Source organism: Stigmatopora argus, chromosome 16, assembly GCF_051989625.1.
Source record: "Stigmatopora argus isolate UIUO_Sarg chromosome 16, RoL_Sarg_1.0, whole genome shotgun sequence".
Classification (NCBI taxonomy): Eukaryota; Metazoa; Chordata; class Actinopteri; order Syngnathiformes; family Syngnathidae; genus Stigmatopora; species Stigmatopora argus.
Genome location: NC_135402.1, coordinates 1,105,740 through 1,118,245, shown reverse-complemented (window position 1 = coordinate 1,118,245; position 12,506 = coordinate 1,105,740). Strand labels below are relative to the sequence as shown.

General features: G+C 44.0%; 2 protein-coding genes and 1 long non-coding RNA gene across 5 annotated transcripts; 1 reads left to right on the top strand and 2 right to left on the bottom strand.

Moving 5' to 3' along the window:
* Positions 1-113: 113 nt before the first annotated feature.
* Positions 114-4,587, bottom strand: sptlc1 (serine palmitoyltransferase, long chain base subunit 1). 3 transcript variants are annotated; one of them, XM_077623067.1, is made up of 15 exons: positions 4,437-4,587; positions 3,741-3,848; positions 3,596-3,681; positions 3,406-3,499; positions 3,248-3,320; positions 3,033-3,165; positions 2,822-2,951; positions 2,188-2,277; positions 1,847-1,954; positions 1,627-1,722; positions 1,291-1,387; positions 1,141-1,195; positions 876-993; positions 734-807; positions 114-651 (listed from the first exon to the last, which is right to left on the bottom strand). In XM_077623067.1, exons 1-15 carry the CDS (start codon positions 4,488-4,490, stop codon positions 558-560), a joined length of 1,410 nt encoding a protein of 469 aa, XP_077479193.1. In that variant the 5' UTR covers positions 4,491-4,587; the 3' UTR covers positions 114-557. The 3 variants fall into 3 exon arrangements, with proteins under 3 accessions (XP_077479193.1, XP_077479195.1, XP_077479194.1); XM_077623069.1 differs by lacking the exon at positions 4,437-4,587 and adding an exon at positions 4,209-4,249; XM_077623068.1 differs by lacking the exon at positions 4,437-4,587 and adding an exon at positions 3,936-4,132.
* Positions 4,588-5,152: 565 nt separating this feature from the next.
* Positions 5,153-6,591, top strand: LOC144091093 (uncharacterized). Its single transcript, XR_013305614.1, has 2 exons — positions 5,153-5,265; positions 6,447-6,591. It is a non-coding gene; the product is annotated as an uncharacterized LOC144091093 (long non-coding RNA).
* chsy3 (chondroitin sulfate synthase 3) lies at positions 5,761-12,001 on the bottom strand. The gene is made up of 3 exons (XM_077623130.1): positions 10,922-12,001; positions 9,004-9,287; positions 5,761-8,745 (listed from the first exon to the last, which is right to left on the bottom strand). Exons 1-3 carry the CDS (start codon positions 11,484-11,486, stop codon positions 7,180-7,182), a joined length of 2,415 nt encoding a protein of 804 aa, XP_077479256.1. The 5' UTR covers positions 11,487-12,001; the 3' UTR covers positions 5,761-7,179.
* Positions 12,002-12,506: the final 505 nt, after the last annotated feature.

The following is a 12,506-nucleotide window of genomic DNA, read 5'->3' as shown; positions in this document are numbered from 1 at the left end:
ACACTTGAGACATGGACTTTTTTTTCCCTCAAGCATCCAGATCGTTGCGGATTTACATTGACTACTGCCGTCTTGTGGATGAAAGTGGTATGACACGTACAAATAGGAAGAAATTGAAGAATATAATCTTTAGTGACACATTGAGCATAAACCGACATGACCAATTACGCATTTGTTTGACAAGCTGAAAATACAAGAAACAAAATTGTCACAAATAAAGATATTATATTTCCAATTTGAGCTCAATTTCCACAAATGGCTTAGTAGAAAACATTTTCTCAACAAAATATAAACAAAACTGAATCTAGCGAATGTATGTCTTCACACGCTTTAAGAAATATGAACCTTAGCGCCTTTTCAAATGTGTTATCATTTAAAAAAAATGTTTTTTTCCAGTTGTCCAATAGAAAATATCAATAACAGTCAGTTTTCAACACCACATATTCCATTTACTATTTAGTTAGGTGCGTGAAACCGACGCATCTCAGATGAAAAGTATTATTAAAAGTGTGTGTTATGATATAAAACATCTATCAGTAGTTTTTTTTTAAAGGCATTCATTTCAGTAGCGCTAAAGCGGCTTCCTGGATACAGGACGTGGCCTTCAGTATTTCTTCTTCCGTCTGCTGGATGGTCACCACAACCCGGATGCTTAGGAAAAACACACACACACATTGCTACGGCACCCCGGCTGTCAAACCGTAACGACGGATGGTGTTGGGGTCGATCCTACCTGGGCGGAGGGGGGTATCGCTCTTCTTTTTCCAGGTATCGAGCCAGGGTCAGAGCCACTTGCCTTTCCATGCACTGGCGTTTCAACGACGGAAGGAGTTAGGAGAGCCCACGCCACGCGGCGAGCGTGCGGGTCAACTCACGTGATCGACTATTGAACGCAGCAGCTGGACGTCAGCCTCTCTGGAACCCGAGCTTCGGTCCAGTTGCAGGTGAAGAGCGGGGGCGAACTTCGTTCCCACTAATTTCAGACCTGGAATTCTGCAAAACAACGGCCGCAAAAAATAGGGAGATTGCTTCATTGCGCAAATCTCGATACATTTCATGTCATGTCGATTCTGAGATTACTTTAAAAAAAGCGTGGTGACCAAAAAAATAATAATAATAAAAGAAAATGTATACACTTACTCTTGTAAGGCTTTGTAAACATATGTGCATTTTTCCCTTAGAGTGGTGAATATTTCTGCAATGTAACCACACAACTTCTGCTTAATGGGACATCAATTAAATTTAAGGTGACTTCAACTCTAATGGCATTTTTTTTGTATGAAAGCGTACCTGGATTTTCCTGCATGATGCTGAGAGCCTCAATGGCCGCCGCGGCTAGCATGGGAGGCAGCGACGCAGAAAAACAGTAGCCTTGGCCCGACAAGCGCTGGAAAGCAACATGACACTTTTAGGACTGGCTAAACAGGGGAAAAAAAGTTCATTATTATATATTTATTCAGTGTTCATGGGTGAAAACATGACAACTTTCACAGAAATAGCCACTTGTAGCTATTTTGCATAATAAACAAAGACCAGTGGTGTCAACATAGCCCTTTCCAACTGTATATGCGGAATAAAATACTTCAATTTTTTACTTGGGCGTAGCCACTTTTTTTTTTTAGCTACCTGGTGGTCTATGACAAAAGAGCGTCCGCAGCAGAAGCCACCGATGGAGGCCACGGAATTCTCCATGTTAGCACTGATGAGGTCGATGTCCTCAATCTGCACAATCACAAGACATGTTAGGAGAGAAAAATTAATTCAGTAAGAAATGCGGTACAAAATTGGAACAATTATGATTATCCAGTAGTTGTATTGAGTTGTTTTTTGAATTGAAAGGACATACATTGACTCCAAAATGCTCCGTGACTCCTCGGCCATGTTCCCCCAACACCCCGAAAGACATGCTCTCCTCCAGGAAAATCCGCACCTTGTACTTATATTTCAGCTTCACCTGGACAACAAATGACAAAGTTTCAGCAAGATAAAAGCAAACAAATTGTAAACAATGCAAATTTAACAATTTGTGTTTGCCCGGTGACGTTCTGCTTCCAAAGAAATCAATCCTTACCGGTTGAGCACATGGTTAAACAGTGTTGTGTATGAAAGATTTGCTTTATAAATATGTAGAGGGTCGAGAGCTTTCGCAATAAATTCAAGATAAGAAATTCTCAAAGGGGGGTTTACCAGTTCAGGAAGAGGACAAATGTCAGCCGTGTTGATGTAGAGGCCCTCCACCACGATGAACCGGCGAGTCACTCGAGCCTTGCGAGGGTTCTAGAATAAAAACAAGTTAGCGATGCTAGCAAATAAGGTTAAACTTGTACTCTTGCATGTACAGTTTTAACACAATTTCTTATTTCTGCTACATACATTGACTGCAGCAGATGCTAGACTATAGCTTTGGCTAATTTATTGTTGTTTGTACGTAAATATTAATTTGGGTAACGTTAGTATTCGATAACTATTTATTTTATCATCTTAACCCTTTGGCTGGCCAACTTTAGGAGGATAAACACTTCTGAAAAATGGCCTTTAACTTATAATATATGAAGGTTCTGTGTCCTCCATCATTTTGTGAGGTTGTGGAAACCGTTTCCCATCCAAATATACCAATACTAGCTTTCTAAGACAACTCATATATTTATGATGAATATTTTTTCTTGAAAAATGACAACTTTTTGTCGTTTAGGGGCCTCGACTTTTGTTTACATTGGACATTTTTCTCTTACATATATGGATATTTGTATAAATACTCGCACGTTCTACCACACTTTCCTTCATGTCAAACTAAAAAAAAAACAATTATGAATTGACCAACCTGCTGGTCCTCCAATTCTTGCTCTTGGAGAAGCCTCTCCAAATCCTCCATGTCATTGTGCTTAAAGTACTTAATCAAACTGCGAGATGCTTGCAGGCCTTTTTGGATGGAAAAACAGGCTGCCTCGTCCCTGAGTACAAATACAACGTGGAAATAAGTATATATTCATGAGCATCAATTCAAAAGTTAGCCCAGACCAGACGGTACCTACACGAAGATCATATCTCCCCTTTTAGCGTACGCGGGGATGGCGCTGGCAATCGTTGCAAAGCCATACGAGTAAATGATGGCTTCTTCTGTTTTCATGAATTTAGCTAGCCGACTCTCCAGCTCCAGGTGCACGTCTAGAAGACAAACCGTATTCAGCATCGTTCAGAAAATGGTGTCGCGTACCGTATTTTCAGAATTTTCACCGCGATCGCCTACCAAAGGTTCCATAAAAACCCCTTGGACCACACGTTCCAACGCCATATTTCTTCAACGATGACAGAGCCTTTTGCTGCAATTACAAATCGTAAAACTGTTTTTTTCTTTTCTTTTGACCATTGAAATAATTTCACAAATAAGCACGATAAAAGTCTGACCTTGACTCGTTCGTTGTCAAGGAGACCCAGGAAGTTAAATGATGCAAAATTAACACACTCTTTTCCATTGATGACGATTTTGTGGCTGGGCGGTCTGCCATTTAAAAATGTTATGATGTCAAAAACAGATTTGGCAATCAATATCGAAGCCGTTTTGGGACTTCACGTCTGAACTCGCTGAACGTTTTACCCGGTGACGACGTCGTAGGTCATGTAGGGCGATTCTTTGGGGGAAAGAGGTTCCGGCTGCCATTCCTCAATAAGATCTTCCTTTTCCTGTAAGACAAACAAAGAGTCCACACCAAAGGAGGTGATGAAGAAACCACATTTCTTACCTTTTCGGTGAGTTTATTTGTCTCGTGGAGCCTGTAGGTTTTAGAGAAGAGAAGCCTGACGATCCACACTATGAGGAAACCTTCCAAAATGAGGTGATAAGACGGGGCCTAAGGAAGATATACAGTTCAACGTTACTTTGTAGTATTTTTTTAAAACCATAATATGCAATGCTATAGAATGGTGTGTGACTGTACCATAAAACAGGAGCTTAAATAGCTGTACAATGATTGTAACCACAGTTAGACAACATGCACATGGACGTATACTATCCATATTTGCAACTTTATGAGTGCCCACAAACATAGTTCAGCCTATCAGTAAATGTAAACAATTCGTACTGACTAAAAAACACGGAAACAGAAGGGGAGAATCAAACAGATTGTGAACAAGACGCTCACTGCGCAAATTTATCAGAATCATAATTTTCGGCTGCGTATAACTAGTTATAAACACTGGTAAACTCTTACGAAATTAGCCTTAAGCGTTGACGGGCTCGTACATTACAAAGAAGATCAAAACACAACACGCGATTGGTCAAGAGGACGTCGGACCAGTCCGGAGGCTACTTCCTCACCCCGGAAGTTAGCAACTATCATTCGGGGCAACGTTTCCTCCAGGTAATGTCGCTTAGTTGTAAAACACACGAATTATTGTCATTGTGTTAGACTAACTCTTGCGGGAAAGTGAAAAGTTACCTCGTACAACGCTTGTACCATTTCAACCAACACCCATTGCTGTCCCGACGCCATGTTTACGTCCCTCCTCTACTGCAACGTCATTACGTGGAAGTAGCTTGTTCCACGTGCCCGCCAGCTAGCTAAGTACAGCTACTTGTTAGCTAGCATAACGGAGTATTTCGGCCAAGTGAGGTGTGTTCGTAGCTATTTCAGCAACAATTAAAAGAAAAGCTAGAACGTTGAAACATAATTATAAGCTGCTTACTCCTCAAGCAGTTATGGTGAGATTTACTTTTTGTCAAAAACAGAGTGGTTGCTGTCAATAACGGCCATTTTTGAAATACATGAGTAGTTGAGCATTAATTATGCCTAGTAAAGGCATTACTCAGTTACGGGCTTTTACTTGTAAATGTATGTACGTAAATTTATGGAAACGTATTTTATTATTAAAAGTGGCCGCACGTAAATGAATGGAAACGTATTTTATTATTTCAAGTGGCCACAAAGTTCCGTTTTTTGCTCTTTACACTGAGAAAGCGTTGATACATTTAGCCTTGCTAGCTTAGCACACGACTCAAAACTAGCATAGAAAATAGCAGTTAGCCGACCGTTATAATATAGTGCCCGTTTGATTGTTGTCCAGCAGAGGGCGCAATCTTTCACATTTGAGCTTGAAGCCTCAAACGTTGTGTTCAAAATATTGAATTCATTGTTATTTTTAACATGAATTTTCCTTCATGTAGCGTCTACCCTCGAGAAAGAGAAGTGATCATGCTGTCCCCCGGCTCCTGCCCACAGTTGGCCGGTCTACGCTCCAGCACCCCCGTTACCCTTGCGAGGATAAGTGGTATGGAAATTGATAGAATGTCATATTATTGAAATTCTTTAGATTGATATCTTTAATTTTTCCCCTTAAATACAGATATGCAAGTCTCCTTTTTGGTTAGATATTGCAGTAAGACAATTCTTTTTGTTGGCGTAATACATAAAATGAGAGGGGGAAACTGTTAGTGTTTTATTTTTTATAAATAAAAAAATGCATAACATGGCATTTTGCTATCATGATAAAGGATTTTCTGAATGTTGCACACCAAGGCAAGAAGACTGGATTGATGTCATACTCCAATTCAAGGACATCAACTAGAACATGACTGGAATGTTGATACATGCATAAAAATTCTATTTATTTGACAATGAGTAATTGGGTGGGGAGTGTTTATAGTTCAAGTTTAATTATGGGTTTCACACTCATGGTCAGGCTTTCTGAATAATTTTTACAGCAGATAATAATAATAAAAATAGGTGCTGTAGAATTTGATTAAAAAAACAGTATACACACAGGAACCATTGAAATCATTTTATTCGTGAATGAAATGTCACCTATAATATGCAGAAAATAGCAAAGTCAAAATAAGTTGAATGCATACATATCAGTTTAGACAAAGAAGAAAAAAACACTGCTGGCATTATTTACTCAAACATTTCTTTTGCCCTAATATGGAATGTGTTTGGTGTATTAAATGTTGCTTCTGCACACAACGCAAACACGTTCATCTACACTGTACGGTAACTTTTTTTCCCCCAACCAAAGCCAGTACGCTATCAAACAGACCCTGCCTCAGAAGACCCCGAATATTTTTTACATTTCCTTAATTGGCTTTCTTACAAAACCCATTTGATCAAGCACTTTTGGGCGTATCGTTTGATACGAGTGAGTTTAGTGAGAACAAGTCGACCAGCGAATCAGCCGGGAGACTTTAATACAAGTACTCGTACCTTCCCTGAGCTGCTCTGCAAAAATGTACGGTGTATATTTATTGCATAATTCATACATTATGTACATATTTACACAGGCATGTGCATCATACATGTCTATACATACTTTATATGCACGCCTGTGTATACTGCACATGATTATATTGTACATATATACACACACACACACTCAACGTATATAGTAATACATAAACGCACACACTGCATGGTGCGTACCATTTGGTCATTTTTAACAATGCTTGTTCTTGTCAGGGTCGCGGGGTGCTGGAGCTCATCCCGGCAGCCTTCGGGAAGAAAGAGGAGGACGACCGAGAGCGACCGCCCGTCAGACGAAGGTAGGGAATACTTCGGGGGTAGACAATGGCTCGCATTCACCGAGTGGGAATCGACCCCCCCCCCCCAAAAACAATGAACCAACGTGTGGCGTTGTATATGAAATTAAAAAGAATCTGAACTGCTATTAAAATCACACGTACTACAAAATATGGGGGGGAAAACGTGTTGGTGCAATCAATCTAGACTTACAATTGCGTATAATATAACTGACTAATAAACAACATCATTGTCATGCCTTATAAAAATCAATATTGACAAAAACGTTTAAGTACAGTATGTATTTTTTTAGGTTGTAAAATAAGACTCGCGTAGAGGTAGACCCAAAAAAGATGGACCCAACAAATTAAACATCACCATTAAATAATAATAAAAAACGTAACCATACAAAGGTAATGAATGTACTGATTAATATTCCTTTAAAAAAAACTGGTGTTCAAATCCAAATGATTTGTAAAGTCACTCTTCCTTTTAACAAATCAGGATTTTCATCGTTGCTTGGGCATAACTGCTTTTGGTTTTCTTCCTCATTCGACTTTGGGGACAAAAAAAATCAGTTCTCGGAGTGATTGGTCACAGAATACTACCCAAAAAAATGTCATACACGGCATCGCAGGTCGTCTTCTCATTTGGAGGTCAACCCAGACGGACGTCACGACGCCGTTTTATTGTACACCCCGACGTGTTTGTCCATCCACAGCTCGGCTAACTGCATGGTGGAAGCGTACGTGCTAGCTTTGGACCCAAGGCACATTTTCAGCTGCCTCTGCTCCAGACTGGAATTGCAATGGACCGGGTGATAAATATGAACGATTCCGGGCTCTTGGCTCCGCAACACTTGTAAACCCGAATTGATGACTTTGGTGAAAAGGTCCACGTCTTCCAGACCCCAGCCGAAAATGGACGTGTCGAAGCCGCCGGCCTTGAGCAGGTCGCTCTTCACCACGCAGGCGATCCCGAAGCCATACGCTCGCCAAAAGCCGCTTTTCTTGGTCAGGACGAAATTGTTTTCCCTGGGGGCTTTTTCCGCGTACACGATCTTGGGGTCGTACTGGCTGAATATGACGGGGAAATAGATCTGGCTCCCCTGGACGGTGTTGTCGCGGCAGCGTTGAAGGGAATCGGCGTTGAAGATCAGATCCACGTCGCAGAAGAAGAGCAGGGTGTCGTTGTCGGACAGCGAGGAGCCCAGCTCCAGGGCAAAACCCCGGGAGAAGTTTCCCGTCATGGGAACCAGCGCCAGGTCGGCCTTGGGGTACTTCCTGTGGTAATCCTTGACCAGACGGACGTGCTTGCCTTTGTTCTCGGGGCTCTCGTTGTCCACCAGGATCACGGAGAGCTTGACGTTCTGTTTGGGGATCAGGCAGACCTTTTCAAAGTTCTCCATGAAGCGGACAAAGGTGTCGTAGCGCCCCGACAGGGGGACCAGGATGTTGATCTTCCTCTGGCTCTGTTCCCCGATTTCTCGGTTGGACTCGTAGTACTGGAACGGGGACAGGAACTTGAGGGAGTTGGGCAGAAAGGACAGGGACTGCGATTGCGAGTTGATGGCCGCCACCAGGTCCGCCACGTTTAACTCCTGGCTCTCGTGGAAGAACGGTCGGCTGAAGGACTGCTGGAGGTAGGCGTGACGCCGGACGGGCACGGTGATTTTACGCCCCTTGTGTTTTTTGTAGAGAAGCAGCAGGTCTAAGATGTATTCGGCCCCGTGCATGGGATCCACTCGGTGGTAGCCGTACTGGATCTTTTTGAACTCGATGACGCGGCCTCGCGTCTTGGAGTTCTCGTTGATCATCTCCATCACCTGGAGGATGATGTCCTCCAAGGCGGTCCGAAGCGAGCTGCCCAGGCTCTGCCGGGCCATCTTGTTCTCCACGGCCGAATAGACGTGGCGGTCGGTCAGGAAGTCCCACTCGATGACGTCGTTTCGCTCGCCGGGCTGATAGCGCATGTAGGAGGGCGGCCCGCCCAGCTGCTGGTCCTCCCACGACATTTCCGTGTCGCTGAGGTGAGTCATGACCAGGCCTTCCCGGTGGAGAAGAATGGTCTGATGGCGCAACCTGGAGATCTCCCGAGTCAGCATGTAGTTGTGGAGACGGTACTGGTAGGCCGGCCACTTGTTGGGGTGGAGCGTGATGGCGTTGTGGATTTTGCTGTTGTGGAGCTCCTCGATGTAGCCTTGCTTGTGCTCGTAGTTCTCGTAGAAGAGTTGCTGCATCTGCCGAGAGAACGGGAAGTCAAGCCGTGACCATTTGCGGGGGTGCGCCGATGGTTGACGCGAGCCACACAGCGTTTAAAGTCGCTTGTGTCTCCGTGCGTGCGAAAAAATCAAATGCTAGCATTGAGGTAACGGCCCATTTTCCCTGTCTCAAGATGGCCACCAAAATCCTACCGCTGATAGCTGGAGAAAATGCGTTTTTCTTCATAAATAGAAAGCCCAAAAGCAGAGTTGGCTGGAAAGAAACGGCGTCGTTACCTCATAGGACCACACGCACTGCGTCCCCCCGAAGCGTCGCACGCAGCGGCCCACTTCCACGTCCTCGTGGGTGGTGTACAGCTCCCTGAGACAAGTCCCAATGTGTGGAATCATCCGGCGTAGCACCTCCCTGCTGAAGATCATGCCGGGTCCGCCCATGCAAAAGTTCTCCCCGGGCTCCAGGGCCAGTCGGCCCAACTCCTCGGCCATGCCCAGGCCCGTTTGGCCCAGGTAGAGAGGCTTGCTGCTATTCAGAGAGCGCAAGAACAACTCCAGCTTCTCGCCTAAAGTAAAGGGATGACTTTGTTAACAAAAAGTGAGAAAACAATGGTCCAAAGTTGCCCATTGTCGCAAAAGTGGTAGACACAAGCAGCTTCACTCATGGAGATGCTAACAAGAAATGTGCTAAACGTCGTGAGAGGAAGAAAGGTGCATACTTACCGTATTTTCCGGACTATAAATTGCACTTTTTTTTTTCATAGTTTGGCCGGACTAATACGCAAGTGTTTATGTTTTTTCCGGCTATTGTTATCCAAAAAACTGTAAATGTTACATGAACATGTACCTATTTAACTATTTTAAAGTATGTTCATTCTTGGTTTCTGATCTAATAAATATTTGCCCTCCTTAAAATGCAACTTGTACTCTAGTGCGACTTGTATATACTTTTTTCCTAAATTAAATTAGACTTGCTGCGATGTGGTTGTTGTGTTCCATTCAAATTTTCAAACATTTGGGGAGTAAAAAAAACTTTTTTTCCATTCTTGCTTTGATCGACAGCTTCAGCTGGGACTCTTTCTTCGTATTTCAGGCCTCATTATGGGCAAACATTTTCTACCCGCCCGCATTCCATGCTATTGCAACACACGCAGAATATGGCTTGAAAATGGCATCCATGAAAAATCCCTTGCTTGGACATTGGGACTAACACCGCTCCATAATTGCGCACGCTAAATTTGGCGTTCCGGATGAGCGCTTTTGACAACTTGGCTTGTTTTTGATCCTCTTTCTTCGTCTGGATGACAAGATTTGTCTGACCACACAAGAGTTCTCCCACTTTGCCACACTCCCTTTTAATGACTCCCAGCCCAAGGAAAACATCTATGTCATGCGTAAAAATTCTTTCTTTCTTTATTTATTTTTGCACTCTAGAGTTTCACCCGGAACTGGCAGATCGGAACCATGGATTACGTTTACCGACAACAGTTTCTAAAAGTTTTGCCGAGCCCTTTTTGATTGTACAATTCTCCAGATTCCCTCGGCGATCTTACGTTACTCGAGATAACGAAATCCCCGAATTCCTCGCCATTGTACGGCGGGGATTATTTCCTCACACACTTGCTCACAAAGAGGTGAACTTTGCCCCGTCCCATGAATGCCTGAGAACTTGGGCAAGCTCCTTAACCAGTCATTTACGACACTCGAGGGTTTCCTAATTAACCCGTTCTCTCGCGGTATGTTCCGTACAACTGTTTGATTAACATTCGTCACATTTTCGACGGGCCTCGGCTCTTTCGGAATGTGTGTTCAGCCCTGAAATTGGAATTGTAGAATATTTGCTAAGAAAATGGGACTTGAAATGTCTGGGTATGGTTTGTATAGGCTGAACGTTCATCCTCACAAGGGTCGTAAGGGTGCCGGAGCCTATCTCACCAAAGTACGGGCACACCCTGAATCGGTGGCCAGCCAATTGCAGGGCACAAGGAGACAAAGGACAACAGATTATACCTGTTTAGGTAATTTAGAGTGTTCAAGCAGCTAGCGTAGCATGCATGTGTTTTGGACGTGGGAGGAAACCGGAGTACCCGGGGAAAACCCACGGAGAGCATGCAAACTCCACACGGCGAGGACCCATCTGGGATCGAACCCTCGAGCCCAGAACCGCTGAACGCAATTTTGCAAGAAGAAACATATTTACCCCTGATGTAGACATCGTCGTCCGCTCGCATGAACCACTGGTATTTGTCCAAGTAGTGATCGTGGATGTATTTGAGCATCATGAAGGACTTCTTCTGCGGAGGGTAGGAATCGTCCACACCGGGGAGGGAGATGACCGGCAACGGTCCGGGGACGACGTCGTCGGATCCGGCACTGGAGAAGAACTCCACCTTGCCGGGGATGGAACGCGCCCAAGTATTGAAGGCGGCCACGGCACGGGTGGCCAAATACTTTTTGGCCGTCATCACGCCCACGTAGAGAAAGCGCTTGGGCCGGGTGACGACACTCGGGCCGTCTCCGTCTCCGCCGCCGCTGTCGTTGCCCGGGGTGGCCTCCTTCTCCAAGTCCCGAGCGGCCCGGTCGTCGACGTCCGCGAGCTTGGCCGAGCTTTTCCCCGGCGTCGAGTCACTTTTGAAGGAACACAAAGGAGATTCGTGGCGTTTACTTTCCAGAACTTGGGGGACGATCAACCAAGAGCACGCCGTGAATCCCAGAATGACCCCGAAGAGGACGGTGGTCCACTGTCTCCTGGATTTCAGAGGCATGGCTGCTGGAAGAATTGAAAGCAGCGCAGGGTTGTTGCCCTATGAATGCTGTCGTTGTCTGGAGAGCTGCTGACGTGTATGGACATCCAACATCTCGGGAGGGCAATGGTGGTGTCCTACCATGTAGGGGAAAAAACACTTTCCACCGCTTCCAGCATGCTTCAAGGCGGTGGGGGGTTAAATTCCACTTTCCATTGCGGTCCACTCCATCCTCAATTCCCTCAGCTAAAGCTTTTTCGATTTCCTCATATAAGCTAAACAAGATGATCTGTTTTGTAGCTTCAAGAAATTCTCAAGACGTCGATCTGTTTTTCGCCGAGAATAGCTACGGCGGCGTTATGGAAGGATTAGTCAATTCGATTGGGTAGATAACCTGATTTCCCAAGTGTTTTCAAGTTGAAACTCGACCGTAGCGTAGCCGAATATAGTACGTCCTCTCCGTAGCGGCTTGGTTCCATTATCGCAGGCAATTTGCCAACGCCATGGCATTCTTCCGCCGTCAAGTTGAAGAGCGTTACTTTCCAGGAGGGGTTTATGTTTTCAAAATTAAAGCTGGACTTTTTCAAAATTAGGACATCGTGAAGAGTGAAAGGTTGAAAATTATTTCCAAATATACATAATCCTAATAGGTGTATGGATATTTTGGAAAAATACCGTATTTCGTGAAGCTAGTAGCAAAAACCGAATACTGGCAGCGTTTTATTTTGAAGCCTAATTTTTCCCTGCTGTTTTCAAGTTAGCAGGTATACTTAATCATTTGGTTTCGAGAAATGTATTTTTAAGCAATGTCTGTCGTGAATTCCCAATAAAAGGGCCTATTAATCGGCAAACCTTTGCTCGGGCTGTGAAATATGACTACGAAACATTGTTATTATGAGTTTTAATTGGATTTTGTTCAATTGTTAAAATTGTTGAAAGGTTAAAAATGGTTTCGTAGAGTATTTAGGATGTTGCACGCGTAATATTCATACTAGCAAACATTGAAATTGATTTATCCAGGAGTCGCTTTTTGTATTACAA